The 26,207-nt window shown below is 41.8% G+C and overlaps 1 protein-coding gene across 3 annotated transcripts in view; it reads left to right on the top strand.

Annotated features, from left to right (window-relative positions):
- The window catches only part of DPP6 (dipeptidyl peptidase like 6), a 1,248,955-nt gene that overhangs the window by 894,296 nt on the left and 328,452 nt on the right, over positions 1-26,207 (top strand). For all 3 annotated transcript variants that reach the window (XM_056519599.1, XM_056519600.1, XM_056519601.1), the window contains exon 4: positions 5,959-6,053. In XM_056519599.1, coding sequence (XP_056375574.1) covers positions 5,959-6,053 — 95 coding nt within the window. The remainder of the gene's footprint in view (positions 1-5,958; positions 6,054-26,207) is intronic.

Raw genomic sequence — 26,207 nt, 5'->3', positions numbered from 1 at the left:
ATTTTTGCAACATTGGTGAGTACTGGGTACCATTCTTACTACTATTCGTATGATATGACAGCAGACCTTGTCAGATATGTTCTATTTATCACAATAGTGTTTCTCCCTACTTCTTTAGCCAGGCGAGTATTCTAAACTTTCAGACATAAATCCTCCCAAACCCTCCTCTCTGAATGATGTCTCTATTGGTCTCCTGTATAATAGGATGCTCTAGAGACATCACTGAAAGCAGAGTGGATGGGGTTTTGGGTGGATTTACAGCTGAAAGCTCAGGGCACTTGTCTAGTCAAAGGACACCCAGGGGACACTTGGACTAGTTAGCATATGACACACAAGTGATTAAAACTTGTTTTTTTGTAATGATAAAAACTACTACTACTTTAGACATCCACATAGGTATCTTTAAACTAATTTTAAAGGGTTAGAACAGTGATGGATAACGTACCCACAGGATCAGGGCCGGCTTCACCTATAGGTAAGATAGGCAGCAACCTAGAACTCCCTCTTTATGCGGGCGCTGCTTCGCCCACCACAAGAATGTTACTGCACACTGTCTCCACACCGGTCCTGACAGCAAACTCTCCTCCTACCCCCCCTCCATACTCAGTTTCATGACACAGCCTGTTAGAGTAGCATAGTGCTGCTGCAGTCTCCTCCTGGGCACAATCATGATTATACAGGGCTCAAGTCCTGCAGGACCAACCCTAGAATTTTGCTTACCTCCTCCCTCCACCTCCTCCACCAACCAGCCTGAGCCGTGCAGGATAGGAGGAATGGTGGAAGAAGGACCTGTGTGAAGCTGTGGAGGAGGCGGGGCTGAGACAAAGTGGAGGTTACATGTCACCCCAATAGTAAGAAGATTACATGAGGAGGAGGTTTGTTACAGTGTGTCACCCCAGTAGTAAGGAGATTACATGAGGAGGTGATTTGTTACAGTGTGTCACACCAGTAGTAATGGGATTACATGAGGAGGGGGTTTGTTACAGTGAGTCACACCAGTAGTAATGGGATTACATGAGGAGGGGGTTTGTTACAGTGTGTCACCCCAGTAGTCAGGTGATTACATGAGGAGGGGGGGGGGTTACAGTTAAAGTGGTTAAGTGGCGGCTTGTCAAAGGTTGAAGTCAATGGGCGAGTCAAGGGGCAGCAAAATTAGCTTTTACCTAGGGTTCCAAAAATCCTTGCACCCGCCCTGCACAGGATAAGTCCCTAGGACCCCTCCCACAGTGATCTTCAGAATACGGCCCAACTATCCCCACTAAACACTCTAGCCAGCACCATCTGAGACGTACTCGTCTTAGTAGTGACACCGATGCGGCCAGAGATTGACTGAGCTGGCTGTCACTACTGAGACAAGTAAATCTCTGAAGGTGCGGGCCGATGCTTTCTGCTGGAAGAGTCAGGGAGTGGAGATATGGAGAATAGAGATCACAGGGGGTCCGCCCCATGAATAGTGGATACATTCTTAAAAGTCCCAGAAGTGCTGACAGATGTAACAACAGTACCGTATTTTTCACCCTATAGGACCCACCGGCATATAAGACGCACCCAATTTTAAAGGTGCAAAATCTAGAAAAAAAAGATTCTGGACCCAACAGTGATCTTCAACCTGCGGACCTCCAGATGTTGCAAAACTACAACTCCCAGCATGCCCGGACAGCCGTTGGCTGTCTGGGCATGCTGGGAGTTGTAGTTTTACAACATCTGGAGGTCCACAGGTTGAAGACCACTGGATAGGAGGCAATACTCACGTGTCCCCGCCACTTCGGACCCGTCAGCGCTGCCTGGGATGTCGCTCCATCGCTGTCGCCGCGTCCCCATGGTGTCCCCGACGCTCCGGACCTCTTCTTCCCTGGGATCCACGCTCTCCATCGCCATCATCATGTTGCCATCATCACATCGCTACGCACGCCGCTCCTATTGGATGACGGGACGGCGTGCGTGACGACGTGATAACGTCGAAGGAGAGCGCCGCCATGCAGGGGATCCCGGCACGGAGCAGACACCGAGGAGGCAGGTAAGGTCCCTCCCGGTGTCCTGTAAGCCGGGTTAGTGTCACTTTCCCTTCAGACGCGGCGGTCAGCTTTGATCGCCGCGTCTGAAGGGTTAATACAGGGCATCACCGCGATCGGTGATGTCTTGTATTAGCCGCGGGTCCCGGCCATTGATGGCCGCAGGGACCGCCGCAATAGGGGTGTATTCACTTTATAAGACGCACCAACTTTTCCCCCCCAGTTTTGGGGAAGAAAAAGTGCGTCTTATACGGCGAAAAATACGGTACTTATCTTTATTCCTAAGCTGTGTTTTTTGCAATAATTTCACAAAATCTTTTTTTTTGCTGGACTATATTGTATTGAGATGCTGTCAGAATCCTTTTTTTCATCCTATTCCTTGGCTGTGCTCTGTTTTGGTTATGTCACAGTCACCTACGCCTCTGTTTTTCACTGTTGTTCTTTTTGGATGCTATCACATTAGACTGTGCCTTTTGTGGTGTTTTATTCTGACTACAATAGTGTATGTCTGTGTGTTCTTTTACATTACTGTGAAATATAATAGTGTATGTCTTTATTCTCATGCTGTGTTCTATTGTGGTGATGTCACAATAGTTATTCTCTTTATTCCTAGGCTGTGGTTTATTATGATGAGGCCAGAATATTCTTTACTTTGTTAGATGTAAACTGTGTTTTTATTTTGTAGAAGTTACAATAAACTAATAGTGTTAATATACACTCTGTCTATCTATCTTCTGTAATGGTATCAATAGTTTTATTTTTCCTAGCTCAATATTGTTATCTTTATTCCTAAAGTAGGTCATTTTTATACTAATGATTTTACTAAATGTTTTTCTTTTTTTTTTCTAGGAGGTTGTCCATTATAGTCACAGTAGTGTTTGTATCTTTTTGAGGGCTTTGTCATATTGTGATGATGTCTGTGTAATTATTTATAAACCAGGTTCTATTGTAATGATGTTACAGTGACCTGCTCCTTCATGAATATGCTTTTATTACTTTTGATGATTTCACAATAGGCCTTGCATTCAGTCATATTCTGATTTTTATTGTGATTTGGTCACAATAGTGTTAGTGTTTTTCTTTATTCCCATACAGTGTAATATTGTGAGTACCCCGTTTTACATACACGGCATGTGACAGTTGTTAACTACACCCACCACTCATTGTTAACCAACATCCACCATAAGGGATTGACAATAAAGAGGGGTGGACCTCTCTGTCACCCCCAGTTGGTCCCACCGCAATATGAATGCCGGGTGATGAACACCAACCAACCCCCCCCCCCCCCCCCCCCCCCCTCCCGGCTACCAGAAGGGAAAAGCACGCAAAATACCACCCGAATTACTACAAAATGTATCTTTATTCATTTAATTTCAAAAACGGAATATTAAAAAACACTAACATTTGACACCAGAGTACAGACAGGAGGGTACATATAGGCATAGGAAAAAATACATATAGGGCCTCACTATGCAAATACAAGTGCAATCAAACAAAAAAGAACAAAATGCTAAGTAATCAGAAAGTAATGTCACAGAAGCAGAGAGAGGAACATAAACAGTAAAACCTATTGTGATTCCCAGTTCATATGCAACTACCTCAACACTTTTCGCTATGGTGAGCTTCATCAGGGGTCGTGGCCAGTGAGACACGCAATGTCTGGCTAAGAGAGGAGCTGCCAGTGGGATCTTCCCCGAGGTCTAGTTACCAGGGTCCCAGCAATATTATTAAACTGTGATTAATCTGATATGCCTAAATGTATTAAATGATTTCGAAGTGTATTGGAATTGTGCTACCTGCACTAGTACTACAAACCGGCTTTTAAAATTATAGGACATAATGGCATCCAAATGGATGTCCAGGTACCATATGCTTACTTCATATCATCATATCATCATAGAATTTACAGTATAGTGCAATTACTACCACTACTACTACTACTAACAATAATAATAATAATAATAATAATGATAATAATAATAATAATAATAATAATAATAATACAATTTCTTTGATTTTACTTATTTGATTACAAATGTGTTTTAGTAGTGCTGATTTGAAATTCAACCAAGTGTTCAGGTTAGGATGGAAAATGCCAGGATATTTAAGTGGCATTTCTGACAAAATGGAAAATTATTCCCAGTGAGTCAATTACAGGTAAATTTTGACAAAAGTAAATGTGAATTGAAATAGATTTTTACCTTAATGTTTTTTAACGCTCTTTTGTAATGATTAATGAAATCCATAACTGAATGCTAAGGGTTCACAAACACTTACCAAACAAACAGTGAAATAAAAAGTTGCCTAAAACATATTTTCTATTCTAGCCTCCTAACAGTTCATTGCAAATGCGTGAACTGCGTCTACTGTAAGCATTCATTGCTAAAATGAAAACATAAGCTTCTTAAATGTAGCCTTCATATGCCTACTGGAGGAGACATATTGTACGAAGCTTACAAGTAGTGATTGGGTCGATAAGCACTAGAGACAAATACTTAGTAGTCACTGATGAGAGGATTTCTTCATTTAATATCTATGGCAATTGTTTCTATTTCATAAATGACAACCATCCATGTAGCACAGCGTAGGAGGACCGAGTGTAAACGCTAAAGACAAAGCGTTCTTCTTTTCCATAAACTCATATGGAAAGCTCCAGGATATACTCTTTACATCAATATATCAATAGGTGACAGTATTTTTGAAACGTTTCTCCTATTACCATGTCAATACATGAATTCAGTGGGGGAACTGGCTACAAGCACTTCTAAATAATCTATGGTAAGTCATTGAAACTGGGATAAATTGGTTGACGCTCCTAACCCAAGTCAGTTGGAGGCCTTAAAAAGAGTCTTACCTATCATATCACAGAAAAAAAATTATTCTTCTATATGTTTCTTACTAGGTCATGCAGATGCTTTACATGTATTTTCTAGCATCTGTATTTGGCTCACATCCACTGCTCAAGAAGGGGTGTGTCCGAGTCAAACAATGAGTCTGACCCCACTCATCATGAATTGTCTTCCTCCCTGGGTCTTCTGTGCTGTGCCAGGTCTCTTTATCAATCACTGCAAACTGCTCTGTAACCCCCTTCTCTGTTTGCAGACAGGAGTCTAATAGGACATGAGTAAGTACAGATGAGTGTTAGTCCCGCCTTCACTTCCTTGACATTGTCTTAACCTGTGCTTGAGATGGAACAAAGATTCTGCTGCAGTGGGACAGGATTATGTTCTGGATAGTATGGGGACCCCTAATGGTCTTTTCAAAAGCCATGATTTCTACAAAAAGGAGCTAATAATTTTTTATGACGTATATTAGAAAAGTTAGAAAATGTTTGACCAAGTTGTAGAAGATATTTTTGAATCTGACAGCACCCATTTAAAGTTGATGAAAATGGATGATTTGAACAAAAACAATGAATTGGGTGAAATTTTACAACAGATTATTTTAGTTGACCAATGACAGACTGTTACCATGTGGAAAGTGTATGCAATAAGGGGGGAAAGGACCCCTCTAGAGAAGTGCTGCATGTCCTAGGATGATTCAAAGGATGATCAGATGTAGAGTGGTTCAAGTGATCGTTACTGCGTTAATCCAGTAATAACGCGTTTCAGGGTTCAATCTCTCAATATAGAATGCTGGAGCCGATCACTGGCCTCAAAGGTCATGTACACTTTTTACACATGACCAGTGATTCACTGCAGTGACCAATGCTGAGTATATGGGGAACCCCAACAGGGCACTTCTTTTGGAGATTCCCTTGCCTGAAATTGATGGTTGCATTATAAGTGGAGCTTGTTTTCTTGATATCTGATTATTTTATTCTCTTATTGCATGTTTTGTACCGTATCTCCTCTGAAATGTTTTTGCTGAGTTGATTTGTAGACTGTTATATTAGTATAAATCCTTATAATACTGTCTACTAACAAGCTTCTGGTTTTTTTTTTAGGTAAAGAACTGTTATTCAGAACTCAGCAAGGCAATGTGGTGAAGCTAAATGTGGAAAAGAACGAGTCGACGTTGCTGATAGAGAAGAAAATGTTTGTAAGTAGAGTTGCACTGTAGATGCTGTCTACCATGTTTAGTCTCAATGTTATGCATCTTTCTCTCCTTTGTTGACAGCTCATTGCCTAGGTTATATACAGTAAATATATATCAGCCTGGCCACCTATATAGTGGAGCAATGGTCTGTAACCTAGGCAATTAACTTTAAACGAGCGTAGGCAAACAGCACGAATATCAAAAATATTTAAATTGACATGACCTACAGGTTTAACAATGTTAGTTAAAATGGGAATACCCATTTTAGGGAATTTTTTATTTGTCAAAAAAATTGTTGAATATTTCAAATCTACTCTTTAAAAATAGACTGAGAATAGAAGAATACTCACATCATTTAAGATGCGTAATGTTGTAGTCTTCTTATTCATGGTTTGTAATTTGTGGTATATTTGCCATAGAACTTCTTGTAGGTTGACAAGTTGTCCAAATAGAATATCATAAAAGATTTTATGGTCGTTTATCAAATTCCCCTTGTATCATTGATTTGTACAACACAAACATTAGACTTTATTATATGTTTTGTGTCTGATGATGAATGTAAGACTTCCCAGCACTACATCCTCTTCTAGTACTTCACCTGATGTCTGGTCCAGAACTTCAAAGACCCAATGCTGTTTGAACAGAGAGCTGAGCTGCTCTCTCAACTTTATGATTAAAAGACTAGACTTGCAGCTCCTGTCAAATGCTGTAAGTCTTCGGACTTCCACTATGGTTACAATCCGAATAGGAGCTGACCTACAGACTAGGGCATGTGCAAAATTGGGTTTTCAAAATGTTTTACCCAGATGTCACTTAAGCATCAAAAAAGGCTTTGTGTGATTGAAAAAAGGACGGAAAAAAGTAGTGCCAGTGTCTCTAGAGTACAGAGGGAACAGTTTCTAATAATATTGCTGAAATAATGAAGTCATCTATTCCATGTACGGATAGATACCCAGCATCATGTATGGGAGCAGGGCGGTGGTTCCTGTGTGGGTCAGATACAAAGGTTAACTTTAGCCATAGGAATAGATGTGCACAAAACAGTGTAAAGCTAAGCATGAGCTGAGCCTCCGCTTAGAAGGAAATAAGACATGATACGCTTTGGTTGGGTTAAAAGTTTAATTCAGGGTGTGTTCACACAGAACAGAAATGCTGCAGCTTTGTTGCACATTTGTTTCAGATTTTCTATAGAACTGGTAACAATTTTGACTCTGTCAACTCTGTAACAAATCTGCGCCATTTCCTTCCCATGTGAATGTACCCTAACAAAAACCTGTATCATTTAAAGAGGACTTGTCAGTGGGAAAAGAGAGCGATATACAGATAGTCTTAAAAGGGTATTCCAGGTCAATACAGCTTATCCCCTATCCAAAGGATAGGGGATAAAATGCATGATTTCAGGGGTCCTGCCACTGTGGACCCCCACAATCTCGGGGCAGCCCCTGGAATTCTGTGCCGGGTGCTGTCTCCGAGATGGGGACGTGATGTCACAGCCACGCCCCCTCCATTTATGTCTATGGGAGGAGGCGTGACACCAATATATTAGCCTTTGGTGCTCAAGTGCTCAGGGGGTGTTTTCCAAAATGGCAGGAGCCCTTGGTATGCCAGCCCAACTCTTCTTATTCACCTTCTCTGCTTCCCTCCCTTTGGGAGATGGGAAATAAGAGGAAATGCCAATTGCCAATTCAAGCTTTTGAGCCTTATTTACATATTTAAACAGGTATATGGACACCGTATGGTGGTTGGTTATTGCACAGATGCCTTTATTTAGCAAAAGTGTGGAGATATTATTATTCGGTCTCTTTACGGTGGTAGTTTGTGGTCATGATGTGGTGATATTATTTGGGTGTTGCATGGTAATAATGATCTTTGTATAGTGTTTTTTTCTGCATAGTAGTAATCAGTAGTCCTAATTAGTGTTGAGCGGCATAGGCCATATTCGAATTCGCGAATATTCGCGAATATATGGATGAATATTCGTCATATATTCGCGAATATTCGCATATTCGTTATACCCTCGTTTAATTTTCGCATATGCGAAGATTCGCGTATGTGAAAATTTACAGATGTGAAAATTAGCATATACAAAATTAGCATAAGTTAAAATTCGCATATACGAAAATTCGCATATGCTACTTTTCGCATATGCGAATTTTTGCGCGCCAGTCTCACACAGTAGTATTACAGCCTTCTTTACACCACACAAGCTGGAAGCAGAGAGGGGTGATCACTGTGATGTGTACTGTGAAGAAAAAAAAAAAAAAACGAATATTCGTAATTACGAATATATAGCGCTATATTCGCGAAATTCGCGAATTCGCGAATATGCGATATTCGCGAATAATATTCGAATTGCGAATATTCGCGAGCAACACTACGGACGCAGTGCTATTTTTGTGGTCATGTGGTTTTGTAGTAATCAGTAGTCCTAATGCAGTGCTATTTTTGGGGCTTTGTATATTTTTATGGAGACAATTTATCAAGGATGGTGTAGGTGAACGATTTTTCTACACCTGATTTGTTTGTGCTACTACAATTTTTTTTTTAAATTTTAGCACAAGACTTTGTATGGTTCCTCTTCTGCAACTTTTTCTATGACCTTTTAACCCACTGCACCAAAATGTGTGACTTTATGCAAATGTTGTCCACGGCCAGTTTTGTAAGCCAGGTCTGGGCTGACAAAATGCACATGATAAACTCATCACCTCTGCAAAAATGTATACAGACTTTGGCATAGCTACACAATTTTAGAAAAAGCCTCTAAAAGTCACAATAAAAAGTCTCTAACAATCAACTGCAACAAATTGTGTAACAAATAAACACCACAAAACAGGGTAAAACCAATGATACAGTACATTTCCCTAAGGGTCTATAGTGTGTTATATTTCTGTATAGTTCTATATTATCAAGATTTGGTGATATTATTTGAGCTTTGTATGGTAATATTGGTCAATGTATACTGCATTTATTTTGTATAGTGGTAATTAGTGATGAGCAGCTGGGACCATATTCAAATTCCCGATACTTCGCAAATATATAGACGAATATTCATCTATGTTTGCAAAATTCGCATATTCTCTATGTTTGTTCCCTTTTTCCTCTATGTTTGTTCCCATGCGAAAATTTGTAATGAAATTCGCATAGTGCGTATGTGCGATTATATATTTCACCTAAAAGAAGGGAGCGATCAGTGTCCTCTGGAAGTGCCAATATTCGCGAATATTTGCATATTCGCATATACAAAATATTTGCGCTCTACACGGCTCACACAGTAAATAATATTGGAGCCTTCTTTGGACCACAAGCTGGAAGCAGAGAGGGATGGTCCCTTTTTCTTCATACAGTACACATCATTGTTGCGATGTGTACTGTGAAGAAAAAAAACTGGTATTTGTCATTATGAATATATATCACTATATTCTATATATTCACAAAGTCGTGAAGTGCCGATATTCGCTGTAAAAAATCACAGTTTGAATAATCGTGCTCAACACAAGTGGTAATATTTGGCCCTGGTATAGCACTATAATTAGACTATACAGTGACCCCCCGACCTATGATGGCCCCGACATACGATCATTTCAGCACACGATCACTCTCAGAGGCCATCGCATGTTGAAGGCAGCATCAACATACAATGCTTTTGCATGTTGGGGCCATCGCATATGCGGCTATCCGGCGGCACAGACTGCTTCAGCTGCCACCAGATAGCCGTTTACGGTGCCCCATGAGCTCCGGTGACGATCTCTTACCTGTCCTCGGAGCTCCGGCGCGTCCTCTTCACAGGATCCCCTGCATCGTCGGTGCTCTCCTCCAACGTCATCACGTCGCTGCGCACGCCGTCCCGTCATTCAATAGGAGCGGCGTGTGTAACAACGTGATGGCAGCGACGGAGAGCGAGGATGTCGGGGAAACAGAGGCCTTGCCAGAGCGTCGGGGACACCTCGGGGACATGGCAACAGCGAAGGAGGGAGACATCCAGGGCAGCGGGGGCCAAGCGGTGACGGTCCGGAGCGGCGGGGACAGGTGAGTACAACTTCCTCTACCAGTGGTCTTCAACCTGCGGACCTCCAGATGTTGCAAAACTACAACTTCCAGCATGCCCAGACAGCCGTTGGCTGTCTGGGCATGCTTGGCGTTGTAGTTTTGCAACATCTGGAGGTCCGCAGGTTGTAGACCACTGTCCTATACTTTACATTGCACGGATCCCTCAACATGCGATGGTTTCAACAAACGATGGTCCATTTGGAATGGATTACCATCGTATGTTGAGGAACCACTGTACATGTAGATAAGTCTTGGGGTCTCTTCCCCTGATCTTTTCAATTCCAACAATGCTCCTGCTGTATGTACAGGACATGAAGATGATGGGTCTTCTGTCCCCAGCTTTCATATACTTATAATAGACTCATGAAGACCATCCCAAATATTCCTGTCTGTTTTTTAAATCTTTCTTCACGAAAATGATGAATCTGTATTTGCTAAAACCAGAGATGATTCAAGAAAGAGGCTGTGATTATATCTTCTACCGGGCACCGAACATATTTGTCAATGAGTACTGCCAAATATTCAGTGTAATGGTCCATGGAAATCAATACTTGCATTACCTTTGTTACATTACATTAAGCACGCCTGACATTTTCTTTGACTCCCTACAGGCATACAGTGTTGTACTTGTGTATGCAGTACAGCGTCGAGTTGTGTTTTCTGCCTGTTGATCTATTGAGAAAAAAAAACGTTTTGCCTCCTGTAATCTCTCCACGTTTCGAATACCTTGATGGCTGCTATGTGCCGGGAATTACACTTGCCGCTGCAACAAAGTTTACTTTCTGATTCTCCGGACCATAACAATTGCTTTGTGTGCTTTTTTTTTTTTTTTTTTCCCCCAGAGCCTCAAATCCCCTTGTATTTGTACAGTTCCAATTTAAAGTGTGAAACACACGATTGTATTAGGCGGCTGAAATGTTATTTTGTACTATTTGCCATGGATAATACTTTTCAAATAACATTACACCGGGTTATTGAACTCAACGCTTCCATCTGCAATAGACAGAAAATCTTCACTATCTATTTCTGTAAAGAAAAGTCAACATGTACCCTGATGATGAAAGTTACACTTTTCTAAATTGAAATACAATATGTGTGACATTTTTGATCCAGGTCTGGAAAATATCTTGTTTTTGTTTTGTTTTTGTTTTACAGTAGACTTTTTGCTCTTCAGTTGATACGCAGCGTAAGCATGGTCTTCGGTGTCAGTTGTCACAAAGGAGGCACATGTTTTATTTTCTTTTATTCATAATTTATTTTCCATATTCATAATTTATTGTTTACATTATGTAAATTTAATTATATCCATGTGTTTGTCCTATATAGTTGGGTAGGGACGGGATCAAAGCCATGAAACATTACAGTGAAATAGCAAAAGAAAGAAAGATAGGAAGCTCACATAGTATTCTTGGCCTAGTATAGTGGGCTAGATGATAGTTGCCATCATGAACAATGAAAGCTAGATCAGTCTACAGTCTACAAATCCTGGCATAGTCTACTCAAAACCATACTTACTGTGCAGCACTATATAAGAGGCATAACAAATCCCCATATATCTATTTAATTTATTTCTATAGTGCTAACACATTCAACAGCACCATACACAGGTTGCCAGTAACGGTACACAGTATCTGGAAAAAACGGGAAACAGCACTCCGTGGTGTATTAAAAGAGGATGAAGGATTGTTTTAAAAAGGCATGTAACCTGCTCACCTGGTAGGGTTGTGTAAGCACATACACAACAATGGTGAGCACATGATAGGGTGTCCGCAGCCCTCCGGCACAAGAATATGTATACGAGTAAGCAGCTTCAATGGAGACGCCGGCTCAACGTGGCGCTGGACAGCGCCACGTTGAGCCGGAGTCTCCATTGAAGCTGCTTACTTGTATAGTAATTACACAGGACCGTGTTCCCATTGGTGCTCCCAATGTACATTCACAACTTTTTTGGAGTGTGAGAGGAAAACACAGTGTATACATACAAACTGAATATAAATGTTACCCTTGGTCAGGTTTACACCTATGACTGCATGAAAACAGTGCAAACTATTAGTTAAAGAAGAAGTCTCATGCTCGAGAGTACAGAAAATGTATCCCCTATCCACAAGATAGGGGATAAGTTTGGGATCGCAAGGGTCCTGAATGCTGTGGCCCCCCGCAATCATCTGTACGGAGCCCTGTCCGCCACGCCCTCTCCATATATCTCTATGGGAGATTGCCGAATGGCTCTCCTATGGAGAAATATGGAGGGGGCGTGACGGTCCCTGCTTTGGGCGGGGCTCATGACACGCCTCTCTGTGGGTGTGTCGGGGCTCTGTACAGGCGCCCCAGCACTTGGCACTCGGATCCACAGCATTCGGACCCTCCGTGATCTAAAACTTATCCCCTATCCTGCGGTTAGGGGATATGTTTTTCTGTACTGTCGGGCAGGAGACTTGTCCTTTAAAGACTTCAGGAAGTCTACTGCTAATCTTACTAGTGTTATCATATTAAGGGTGCACTCACATGTACAATGATCTGCTGCATATTTTCTTTAGTTGGTTTTTCTACCCATTGAAGATAATGGGTAGCAAAATCAGCTGCACAAAATATGCAGCAGATCCTGTACGTGTGAACGTACCCTAAAAAGATATTCCCATCCCCCTCAAATAACTTTCCGATCCGGCCTGTTTGCAGACCCCTGAGGTGGTTGGGAAGTCGAAAACAGCTGAAGCGTGTAAGTTACACAATTTGCTAAACTCCCTCATAACCCCACATAATTTACATAAACAGCGTATCTGAAAGAGCTATGCCATTTGCGAAACGCCCATTGACGTCAGTGGGAATGACTCAAATGTCATAACTCACCTGTTTCGGCTGTTTTTGGCTTCTGGACCCCTTCTGTGGCCACAAAACGGCTAGAGGAGGCCTGGAAGCTATTAGGGGAGACAGGAATACCCATTTAAGTAATGACATACCGTCATGTAAATTTCCTGCAGCTGACACTATAGAAAGTTCAGTGTAAAAAGAAATTGACAGCTCCTATTAAGAGAGTAGTTAAAAAAAAAAAAAAAAATTGTTCAGGGTGGCTTGAAAATAAAAAATAAAGGATACTCACCATACATTCTGATGGTGGCCGGATAACCATTTCAACATGCAGGAAATGACTGCTCAGCTCCAATTACTGTCTGTGGTGAGTTACCACTTTAGTCAGCGAGTGGTTGAGCAAAGTGGTTGTCAAACATGTGTGCTGGAATGTCATTCGCTATGGCCAAAGATAGCCGAGCAATGTACGTTTTAGCAATCCATAGAGTGTGAATAGAGTGACTGAATGCATGCTCTACAACCTCATAGATAATGGGAGTCAAAGAGGTCAGACCCCCATGACCAGATGGATCACCTCTCCTGTAGACAAATTAGGAATTATAATGTTGAGATTACCCATTTAAATGGGTATTAACAACTGAAAGATTTAACCCTTATTCACAGGATATGGAATACAACGCAGTGTGGGGTGGGCTGACCGCAGTGAACCCCACCAATCACAAAACTGCCCCCTACATGAATGGCACAAAGATTAATTTAGCCGGTCTAAAACAATAGCTCCCTTATACAGGCCAAGTATGAAATTATTCAGCACAGAAGTTAAGCCTTAATTTGAAATGGTAAACTTTATTTATTTTTTTAAGTAGACAATTTGAGGGCAATTCTCATTGGAAAGCAATCGTATAACATTTAGTAAGGGGCCCTATCATTTCTATGTATGCCCCTGGCTGTGGCACCTTCTGCCGTATGCTTTGGTTGGTCATCTAGCCTCTCACAGCTTTATTTATATTATTCCTCTTTTTTCACTGTAACTCCCTCTTGTCCATGTGAATTTATTTCCAGCAACAATTTATAGTTACCGTACCTCCAATACCCTCTCAGCCATTGAGCTTTATAGCCGCTTCTGTCACCGCTACCCTGGCAGTTACAACCCCAACAGTTACTCGACAATTACTATGGTTAATGTGGGGTTGTCCATAGCTGGACTAAAAGAAAATCCAGTCCTTGCCCTAAAGATACTGTTAGGCCTCATGCACATGATGTAGATTCTGTATACAATAGGAATCCAATTCTATGGAGACATGAAGTTCTGTCAAGGAAGTGCAGCAGATTCAGTCACACATTCAAACATAGAACATCTATCTGGATTTAGTACATTTTAGCACCAATGATAAGTTGGATTTTTAATTCTCTATTAAATATATAATTTTGTATCTAAAAAGAAAAACCAAAGAATGTCTGCTAAGTAATCTCTTTTTTATTTTTTTTATAGCTTTATCTAAGTAAGATGGCCTGGCTTCCGAAACTCCGACAATCTACTATTAATACTAAGAAGCCCCAGTCAGCCATTCATATAGTAGTACATAGTGACCATGACTGTTTTCCTACTCCTCTATAAACCTTGAATGTAAACATAGCACATAGGAATGGTTGTAGTGCAGGCTATACGGAAGTAGTAGTCCCTTTTTCCTGGCAAAATGGTCAAAGGAGTTATTCCTGAAGCCTGAAGTCTAGGAATACAAAAATCTGAACACTTGTGTAATGTGTAAACAACTTGAAAATGTTTTAAATGTTCTTTGCAAATCCAGGCATAACACAGTATTTTTAGACACACAGAAGAATGAAGAGTTGGTCACTGTCACTTTAAGAGTTGATTATGTGGTCGCCCAGTACAGGAGTTGTTACCCCGTACCCTTGCTGCCCTGTCAAGAAGCCTCCCTGCAGTGTCCCCTGGGCCCCTCTTACACCTGTCCCCTCATGTATATATGATTTGCCATTTGTTATGGTGTAAAGTTTGTAAAGAAATGTTGTAACTTTAAGAAATGTCCCCATGGGATCTTCAGTTGTCATGTGACATATCATGTGATTGTTACCCAGGAGGTATCAGTGACCAGGTGACTTAAAGGGGTACTCCGCCCCTGGCATCTTATCCCCTATGCAAAGGATAGGGGATAAGATGTTGTATCGCCGCGGTCCCGCTGCTGGGGACCCCGTGGATCGCCGCTGCGGCACCCCGCCATCATTACTGCACAGAGCGAGTTCGCTATGTGCGTAATGACGGGCGATACAGGGGCTGGAGCAGCGTGACTTCATGGCTCCGCCCCTCATGACATCACGGCCCGTCCCCTTAATGCAAGTCTATGGCAGGGGACGTGACGACCGCCACTCCCGCTCCCCTAGACTTGTATTGACGGGGGCGAGCCGTGACATCACGAGGGGCAGAGCCGTGACGTAACGATGCTCCAGCCCCTGTATTGCCTGTCATTACATGCAGAGTGATCTCGTTCTGCGCAGTAATGATAGCGGGGTGCTGCAGCAGTGATCCCCGGGGGCCCCAGCAGCGGGACCCCGGCGATCTGACATCTTATCCCCTATCCTTTGGATAGGGGATAAGATGTCTAGGGGCGGAGTACCCCTTTAAGGGTGACCAATGGCACCCCCCCAGAGTCTCCCCCATGAAGCCCTCGGAGGAGTCTCTTCTCTCTCTTTTCTGCCAAGCTGAGGTCCAGTGCAGTCGAGTCTAGGAGTGTGTCTGTAGTCATAGGAGGCCTCAAGTCAAGTCCTGCAGCCACAAGCTATAAGTACGCTACAGTCACTGCATTGTCAGTCACGAGTCAAGTCAAGTCAGTCACAGTCATCTGCTGTCTAGTCAAAGTGGCATGTACTAAATTGTCCAGTTCTACTGCAAGTCCCAACAAGCCCTTAAGGTCTCTGAAATCACTGGTCACCTCCGTTGGGCAGGCTGAACTGTATAGACTGTTCCATCTGTCACTCAGTAAAACTGCCATTGGCTGTAACTTGGCGTCAAAGTCATTATTGTCCCTGTGCCTAGCTCAGGATCCAGCGGTATACATTTGGGTGGTATTGAGGATAAACTACGCCCTGGCATCATGAATACAAGGGGTTAATGCCATCTGCCCCTAGGGTAATTCCATCTGCCCTGCATCACACCCAAACCACACTTAACTAGCAGATACCTGGCTGGAAAGTTTCTGGAGTGCTTGCCAAATGTGCAAATGTTATACTAGTGTAGATATTATAAAGGAACAGTCCTATTAGATGCTGTTTACTGTGATGGGCCTATACAGGTTGGCTTACTGTGGTGCAGGTATTTTTACTTTTGCTCACGGGTTTGCGGCACATTACCCTATGCACAGGGTATACAGTGAGTAACTGCTGTCATGTGTTTAGCCACAAAGCACTGAGGTCATTGAAAAGATTAATGTATACAGAGAGGCTCTAGCTCAGTTTTCTGATCTAGTATACACTCCTTGTAGCTGAAACTTAAAGCAGAAAGCCCTTACAGTGTGGACTTGAGACGACTTTTTGAGTGAAATCCTTTGTACTGTATTATGTCTTGATCACTGCACAAGGTCTTTTTCCGGTGAGATGGAACTTCCAGTAGAACAAGAGTTAAAGGGGTACTCCACCCCTAGACATCTTATCCCCTATCCAAAGGATAGGGGATAAGACGTCTGATCGTGGGGGTCTCGCCGCTTGGGATGCCCGCAATATAGCATGTGGCACCAACCTGTTACTGCTCCGGAAGTGCTGGAGTGTCTAAGTCCCGACCATGGGAACGGAAGATTGTGATGTCATGACTCCGCCCCCACGTGACGCCATGCCTCGCCCCCCAATGCAAGTCTATGGTAGGGGGCGTGACGGACATCACGCCCCCTCCCATAGACTTGCATTGTGGGGGCGGGACATGACATCACACAGGGGTGGAGTCGTGACGTCACGATCTTCCATTCCCATGGTCGGGACCCAAACCCTCCAGCGCTTTACTCCCCTTTAAGACCTGCTTGTAGCAGGCTTTGATTTGAACAGAACACTGAAGAAGCTTGAACTTGTCCCAAAAGATGCTCTCAAACTAGGTTTTTTTTTATCTGTCCCTTCTGAACATTTCTGCTTAGAATCTACTTAGAGATCATGTCATGTGACCAATGACCCAGTTGCTGTTATGGCAATGTAATACACAAAACAATTATGCAGGTCAACTTACAGATTTAAACAGCTTACAAATAGTTTTCCCACCCACATGAGAACTTCTCATATGTTGTAGATGAAACATGGATACCAGACACTGCATGAAGGCAGTGAAAATAATCCAATGCTACTTTGTACATACCGTTTCTGCAGGGGAGAAAGACCAGTGCACTTATGACCCACATTCTAGTGATCATAGTGGTTCCAGTCAGGGTCGTAGCTATAGAGGTAGCAGAGGTAGCAGTTGCACCGGGACCCTGGTGCCTAAGGGGGCCACAAAGCACATCTGTCCCATTAGAGACCAGTAATATATTTGGCAATGGGGTCCTGTTGAAGATTTTTCATAGCAGCCCAGAAGCTACAAGCTATGCCTATGGTTCCAGTGGCTATCCTATGTACCAGTGGTAAATGTGTTTGATGGGGAAAAAAATAAAGTCACTGACTCCCTTATAATAGAATATTGCAGTCTTTTTTTTTTAACTCACAACTTGTCATTCATGGTTGGTCTGTGACTGTTCTCATTACTGTAATTCATTACTAATCGGTCTTTCCCTCTCCAGTCTATCCTGACCCTGTGCCAGTCACTGCACTGGAAGCCCATTCAGTTTAGAATACAATTCAATCCTATTACTCTAACCCAGAAAGATCTCCACAGTGCAACGCCTTCCCACATATCCTCCCTAATCTCTGTTCTCTGTACTACCCAGGCTCCATATCGTAATCCTATGATTCCCAAGTCTTTCTTCATTCTTCATTCTCCGGAATGCAACCTCCTTGACTTTCCAGTTTAAGGCTAGGTTCACATGCTCTATGTTAGTCTATAGGAAACTGTATGTACACACAGTACATAAAAGATGTACATATCTTTTCAACAGTGTAAATAAGTAACATATTATTTATTTACGCGGCTGGAATTTTATTTTAATTTTATTATTATTTTTGAAAATACACTGTGTAAATCTAGCCTGAAAGGGGTACTCCGCCCCTAGACATCTTATCCCCTATCCAAAGCATCCAAGCAGATGTCTGATAACAGGGGTCAAGCCGCTGGGAACCCCCGCAATCTCTCCTGCAGCACCCCAGACTCACGATACAGGGGCCGGAGGATCATGATATCATGGCCCCAACTCCTTGTGATGTCATGTCCCACCCCCTCAATGCATGTCTATGGGGGGCTGCAAGAGAGATCGCGGGGGATTCCAGAGGTGGGACTCCCGCAATCAGACATCTTCTCCCCTATCCTTTGGATAAGGGATAAAATGTCTTGGGGCAGAGAACCTCTTTAAGTGTGCCCACCAAAAAAAAACAAAAAAAAAAACTCTTTTAGGGCGAGGCGGTACACCATAATTATTACAGGAGTTCTGTAGTGAAACATTACTTATCCCTACCAAAGAATAGGGAATAAGTTTTAGATTGCGGGGGGGTCCAACCGCTGGGACCCCTTGCGATCTCCTGAACGGGGCCCCGGCAGTCTGCTGTAGGAGGTGTGCCAACCCCCGCACGGAGCGGTGGCCGTCACGCCCCCTACATGTATCCCATAGAGATAAATGGAGGGATCGTGTCGGCCGCGGCTTCCTGCGGGGGTCGGAATGGCCACTTCCGGCAGACTGCCGGGGCCCCGTTCAGGAGATCGCAGGGGGTCCCAGCGGTCGGACACCCCGCAATCTATAACTTATCCCCTATCCTTTGTTTCACTGCATTACACTTTTAAGTTGCCAAAGTTCATTGTAATATTGCAGACGGATGACTTTCATCTTTCTTCCATTAACAGTTATAAACAAATAAATAGAAACAGTTGTATCACACAACTGGGGAACTTCTTTAAAATAAGAGTATGCACTATGGGGGAGATTTATCAAAACCAGTGCAGAGGAAAACTTGCCCAGTTGCCCATAGCAACCAATCAAATCGCTTCTTTCATTTTTCACAGGGCTTCATAAGAATGAAAGAAGCGATCTGATTGGTTGCTATGGGCAACTGGGCAAGTTTTCCTCTGCACAGGTTTTGATAAATCTCCCCCTATATTCATTCCTTCTGAATACAAAATAAAAAAATTAAAAACCTTTTTATTGACTTGATTCTGTTCATTTCTTATGTGCTTTGGCATAGAAGTGCTATTGTCGTAGTGTTAGTAGTAGACTCTGTGCCAGCGTGCATTAAGAAGAAAGGTAGAAAAGGTTTACTGTAGTCCAGACCTCCTTTTTAGTCATTTCTCCAGTTTTGATATGCAGCCAGGAGATGACCCAGTTTTGTCTATATTATAACTTCTACCAATACAAAAGTTTGGCAGAACTATTCAACTCAGTGTCTATGCCCCTACGGCCGGCAGCCCATGCTCGTAACTATATTTTCAGCAGTAAGTCTAATAATGCAACAAAAATAAACATAACACGAAGAGGAAATGTTTGACGGATAAAAATAAAACCCCGAAAAACTTATAAGATGCCAGTTTTTTGTTGTGAGGACATTAGCCCATTAGTGTTTTTCGATCTTGCTTATTTTCCATGGTATCTGCCAAATCACAGATTTAGATGCTGGCTGATTTTATGGAGACATTTCCAAAAGAGTGTGAAATGTGCTTGGCATGCAAGTATAGGCTTTTGCACACATAAAGTACAATCGTACATAAATGACCCTTATTGTCAGATTATGAAGCTCTATAAAGTAAGAAGAGCAAATCAAGCTACATTTGAGGTTTTCAATAGAAGTAGAATAATCCCACAGCAAGGTAATCTTTTACCATCTAAATGTGTACAGAATACTCTACAGGTGTCTGATCTAGGGACTGTATAATATCATTGAAATTACATTGCCTTCCTCGCTTACACATGTACAAATCCATTTGAAATAGTGGATTTACAGTCCTGAATATGAGGTGCATAATAATGTTACAAAGCTTTGTTTTACTTCAAAGCCGGCTGTGATATAAAATGCCCAAGTGAATGTTAACACTTATAATGGTATAGCAGAGCTATGGACAATAGTAAGTGTACATTGCCCCAGTAAAGTCACTGCCGGTCAAAATCAACCCCATTACGGCTATTGTTCAAGATGGACTAGATCAAACTATATTTTTAGAACAATCTGATGAATATGGCTATTAGAGACAGACACCTGAGCTGGGTGCTGCCAACACTTTCTCTCTGATATGTTGAATACAAAGGAAATATGGTGAAAATGAATGATACTTTATTGAACATACATGGATAAAAACATTTAAAATGAGACAGCAACAAAACAGAAAAACACTGACTGCTACATAGACATGGTATATGTATGGAAAGGGGTGTGCATATATTAAAGTGATCACTCCCTGAGGAAGCCTTCACAGCGAAACTGCGTTGGGGTCTGACGTGCTGCATTGGGTATGTGACTGTGTTATGTGACAGGGTACCTTTTCCACCTCATGTCCGGGTAAATTCCTGTGCACGCTTCCGAGCGGACTAGAAGTGAGTTTTTTGGCTATTTTCATTCTCACCTCTGGTCTTTTTTATTTTGCCCTGTGTGTAGGTGGAACATTTACCCACCCTGTTCTTCTGTTATGTCTATGTCACTTGGGATATGTGCAATAGTGATGAGCGGCATTGCCCATATTCGAATTTGCAATATTTCGCGAATATATAGACGAATATTCGTCTTATATTCGCGAATTTCGCGTTTTCATTATATTCGCATATGTGAATATTCACGTATTCGAGGAAGAAAACAGTGAGGGGGTGGGCAACTTTACTATTGATTGCTAGGGATGTTGTTGATAACCTCTGGCAAGTGTATTTGCATCAGTGAAAAGTGAAAAGAAGGAATATGCGAATATTCACATATGCGCATATGTGGGAAAAAAGCGAATATTCAAAATTTCCAATATATAGGGCTATATTTGCGAATTCGCGATGATGCGATATTCGCGATTAAAATTTGAATTGCGAATATTCGTGAGCAACACTAATGTGCAATACATTTCTGGCAATTGCCCTGGTATTGAAGTGTTTACATCTATTGCATGCTGCACTTTAGTAGCCTCATATATAGCATCAGTCACTTTAATATATGCACACCCCTTTCCATTCATATACCATGTCTATGTAGCAGTCAGTGTTTTCCTGTTTTGTTGCTGTCTCATTTTAAATGTTTTTATCCATGTATGTTCAATAAAGTATCATTAATTTACACCATATTTCTTTTGTCCTGGTGTGTTTTTGGGTATAACTAGTTGTTAGTGACACACCAGTGTGTTATTTAGTACTTTATAGTGCCCCTGTTTTTTGGATTATATAAAAAAAAATTGTCACAGAGACATCTGAAAGTTTTGATTGGTCGGGGTGTTCAGACCCCCGCCTATTACTAGATAGAGAAGAAAAATGCATGTGGGGAGTCTATAGAGCTGTTTTCTGCAACAAAATGGGGAGAGCAGGGAGCCGAGCACTTCTCCTGCCTCTAGCGATTAGCTGTGTCTGAATAACCAGACCTCAACCGATCCCAGCATCTGACCCGTCTGTGTGAGATGACAAAAGTTCTAACGTTTTAATTAAACAATTTAGAAAAAGTTGTAACTGGTGGAAGTCATGTAATTCCCCTTCAGGCTCTAGTCTGAGTATAACAAAGTATAATGCTCCATTCATTTTCTGTGGGAACTGCTGAAGAAAGCTGCGTATGAAACTTGGCTAAGTCTGGCAGCTTTCATAGAGACTGCATGAAGTGGTAGTCATACATTTCGCATTGACACTCACTTCTGATCTGAGAAAAGAATCGTGTCCAGGGATCTGTAAAATTCTGAGTTCAGAGAGTGCAGGAATGTAGGGCCGGTCAGAGATCTTTCCCTGCTGTCATGGGTGGCTTGGGGGGGCCTATGTGGGGGCTAGCCCTGTTACGCATGTTCAAGCACATTGCCCGGCCCTCCAGGACGGCTCTTCAGAATGTTATCGGTGGCAAGAAGTAAACATAGAAACATAATACAATTTTAGGCCGGACCAGCAACCTGATATTTGTAGTTCCAAGGACGCCCCCATTGTTCTTTTTGTAAGTACTCTGTTTTTGATCATCTTAAACTTGCCTCAAAGTCTTGTTAATCTTACACTTTGCCTCAAAATCTAGTATTCAGACCCCCCGACGACTTGTTAGAACAAAGTGGGGATAAAGCGCAGCTGACTGAGATAATCCCTTAGACTTACATAGCAAGTTTGTCTCGCACTTTTCTCCTGGCTAGTTCTAGCTATTGGAAGCAGTAAGAACACTCAGACTGTGACCGATCAAAACTTCTGACGCGTCTTTACAACAATAAAAAAATAAAATAATAATTAAAGTGACAGTGCCCATTTAAATAACGTAATTCTTGAGTTCCTGGATCAAGGCCGTTTATTAAGTTTGAAAAATAAAACTCTAGTTATTTGTTCCCAATTGTAATGCATATGTTGATGATGTAGAAAAGAGGCAGAAGATAAACATTCAGTGTTGATGTCCAATATCCCCAGCATATACTTCATAAAACTGCTTTTTATCCAAGAAAACTAACCATTGTTAAGATAGAGAACATAAACCATGTACTCATTGCTAAAGTCAAGCACTGACACATTGTGCATCTATATTCTCTACTTTACAACTGATAATGACTGTTTTCTTAGGTCTACCCTCATCCTTACCGTTTTCTCTGCTGCCTTTTCCGGCTGACCCTATAACATCTTATAGCAAACTTCTTCAAGTCATTCTTGATGTGCACTTTATTTTCCATACTGCCCCCCCCCCATCCTTGAGTCTCGGTTTTACGATACCGAGTTGCTGTAGTTCAGGTATAATGTGTGTTTGTGTGAGTAGATATCTAAATGTTTTGTGAGGTGTTTTTTTTAAGTACATGCTTTAGTCTTCTAGACAGAAACACAATGGGAGTTGGTTTTACTGTATAATAGAACGGCAAATGAAAGAGTTCCATTATTCTTATTATAAGAACAGCATGAGTCAGGGAGATCTGCACTTAAAGTTTCATTATAGTCCGCACTGACATCCATAATAAAGAAGAAGGATGGCATCATGGCTGCTCATTAAGGACTCGGAGGATTTTACTGCAAACACCATTACTATCTTGTGAATCTTATTATGTGTTTGTATCCGATGTGCATGAGTTCTCAATACCTGAACATCTGCTTTTGTTATTGGCATTAAAACTTGCTTTGTATCATTGAAGGAGAACATAAAGTAAGTAGATTACTGAATTTGATTCACTCTCATGTTTACAGGGCGATACTAACCCCAGGCCCAGTTTGTAGACTTTTTTTTGACATTTTTAAAAGTTTTTGACAGTTTTGCCTCCCAGGAAGTAAATCCAAATGCATGCGTCATTGTTGACTGCTTTCAGATATGGTGCTCAGATGAAATTATATTGTGTTTCGTGTTGCAGTCTATTGTTGCTGCCGATTGGTGTAGGGGTTCTTCAGAATGTTTTGTTATATCTTTCTGGGGTGCCAGGAGACTTGTATCTAAAATGGTACCTGTCACCATCAATGAAATTCAATATGTTATAGATTAGCCTATTTGAATTACTCTTCCAATATACTTCTTAATAACATTTTGTAATATGATGCGTTAAATTAACCCCTAAAAGCTTGCCCACCAGGGGTCCTCCTTCTGGTCCTGCTTACAGTCCTGCTTGCAGATTGTCTCCAGCAGCAGCCTGGCAGAATAAAAGTCAGGAAATGTAAATGGAACCTCAGCTAATATTGAGAGAGTGTATAGAGTGTATAGAGCTGAATATTTTAACTCCCTTTCCCTTTGAGCTGAGATAGACTGTAGAGCAGGATTTCCAAACCAGGGTGGCTCCAGCTGTATTGGGCTCCTACCCCCTTAGTGTTGTTCGCGAATATTCGCAATGCGAATTTTATTCGCGAATATCGCACTATATATTCGTAATTACGAATATTCGTTTTTTTTGTTTTTGTTTTTTTTTTCCACAGTACACATCCCAGTGATCATCCCTTTCTGCTTCCAGCTTGTGTGGTGTAAGGAAGGCTCTAATACTACTGTGTGAGACCGGTGTGCGAATTTTCGCGTATGCGAAAATTTGCATATGCTAATTTTCGCATATGCTAATTTTCACTTATACTAATTTTTGTATATGCTAATTTTCACTTACGCGCATTTTCGCATACGCGAAAATAAGACGAGAATATTACGAATATGTGAATATTCGCGAATATATGACGAATATTCGTCCATATATTCGCGATTTCGAATATGGTCTATGCCGCTCAACACTATTCCCCCTTCCTTTACTAGGGAGAGGTAGGAGGTTCCTGATGTTGGTTGGTCCTCATAAGGAAGGCCTTCCTACATTAACAGGCAGGGGGTCTACATAGACCAGCATGGCCAGATAGTTAGGCCACTACCTGAAATAGTCCTAACCTAGGGACCAGCTGATTTTTCTCACCTTATCACTTAGTTTATAATTTTGTATGTCCTATATTTTAATACATATCAATAAAGGCTATATTTTAGTACATGACCTAGTGTTTATTTTCCTATTCCCCAGCATGTCTAGACAGCCAAAGCCTGTCCAGGCATGCTGGGAGTAGTAGTTTTGCAACAGCTGGAGGCACCCTAATTGGTAAACACTACTGTAGAGTCATGATGCCTTCAGTGCATGGTGCTAAATATTGTGCTAAACATTTCTGCTCCCTTTTGCAGCTGCTGGGCAAAGCTGACAAACTGTAGAGTTCAGTGCATAGAGCTAAGGGGGGGGGGGGGGTGGTCTCAGTCAATCACAGCCCATCATACATTGAACTGTTCTGGACTGTGTTTAACAGAGTGAGAGAGTAAATTCTCCCCTGCAGGGCTTCAGATTATGTCACACCTGCTAGGAAACTCCCCTTCCCAATCTGTGGTGCTCACTGAGACTGAGCAGAAAATACAGCACAATTGTAAGGTAAAAAAACTAAAAAATAATTTAAAAAGGGGTTGTTTATCATGATGGGGGGGGGGTGAACTGAGAGTATTAAAACAATTATTAAGATTATGACAGATATTCTTTGAGCTAGGGAAATCTTGTGATGACTATAGTGGGTTGGTGTAATGAGTGTAGTCAGGGCAGTTGAGTGGAGCAACTCGATGTCCCTTTTTGAGCCAACAACTTTCTTTTCAATGAAGCTGTTCACCTTTCGCAAAGCCCCGGAAAAAGACTTCTCTTGCCACAAAAATGACTGCAAACATTACTTTTGAGGCAGATCAGTACAATGGCGATACTTGGAAATATGGCTTGACTTTGGCAGAGTTCTTTAGAACAAGCACTATTTAATCACTAGTCACTGTCCCGTTTAGATTGTGCATTATACACAGACTTTTGGCTTTGTAGATATGGTACATATTGCCACATATACTAGTAAATGATTACTTTGGTACTGTCTTATACAGCGAGAGTGTATCTTGAGACTGTAGCCTGACCTTGTGATGCACTAGCTTGTGTCCTATTAAACTGAACAATCTGAAAAGTAACCTCAAGGGAGTGGATTATGGCAGATGTATAGAATCCTTCTCCACTTACTTCTGCATAGACTATGCTGAGACATGTCTTCTTTGCTGCATCCAGGAGCGGAGCCAGGTTCAGAGGCATGCAACGCCCAGTTTTCTTTTGCCATTGGTCTCTAGAATACTTCTCCCAAATGCTACTCCTTGATTCTTTAGCTTCTTAAAGGGGTACTCCGCCCCTAGACATCTTATCCCCTATCCAAAGGATAGGGGATAAGATGTCAGATCGCTGCGGTCCCGCTGCTGGGGAGCCCCGGGATCCCCGCTGTGGCACCCCGCTATCATTACAGCACAGAGCGAGTTCACTCTGCACATAATGACGGGCAATACAGGGGCCGGAGCATCGTTACGTCACGGCCCCGCCCCTCGTGATGTACGTGATATTGTCGTACTTCTAAAAATAAAATCCTAACTACATGCAGAAAAATGTATACGTTTAAAATTGTAATCTTCTGACCCGTATAACTTTTTTATTTTTCTGCGTACGGGCCGGTATGCGGGCTAATTTTTTGCGCCATGTTTTTATTGGAACTATTTTTTCATTGATCAAACTTTTTAATTGCTTTTTATTCATTTTTGCATTGATAT

The sequence above is a fragment of the Hyla sarda genome, chromosome 5, assembly GCF_029499605.1.
Source record: "Hyla sarda isolate aHylSar1 chromosome 5, aHylSar1.hap1, whole genome shotgun sequence".
Taxonomy (NCBI): Eukaryota; Metazoa; Chordata; class Amphibia; order Anura; family Hylidae; genus Hyla; species Hyla sarda.
Note: the sequence above shows the minus strand (reverse complement) of the source record. Positions and strands in the feature narration are given on the sequence as shown.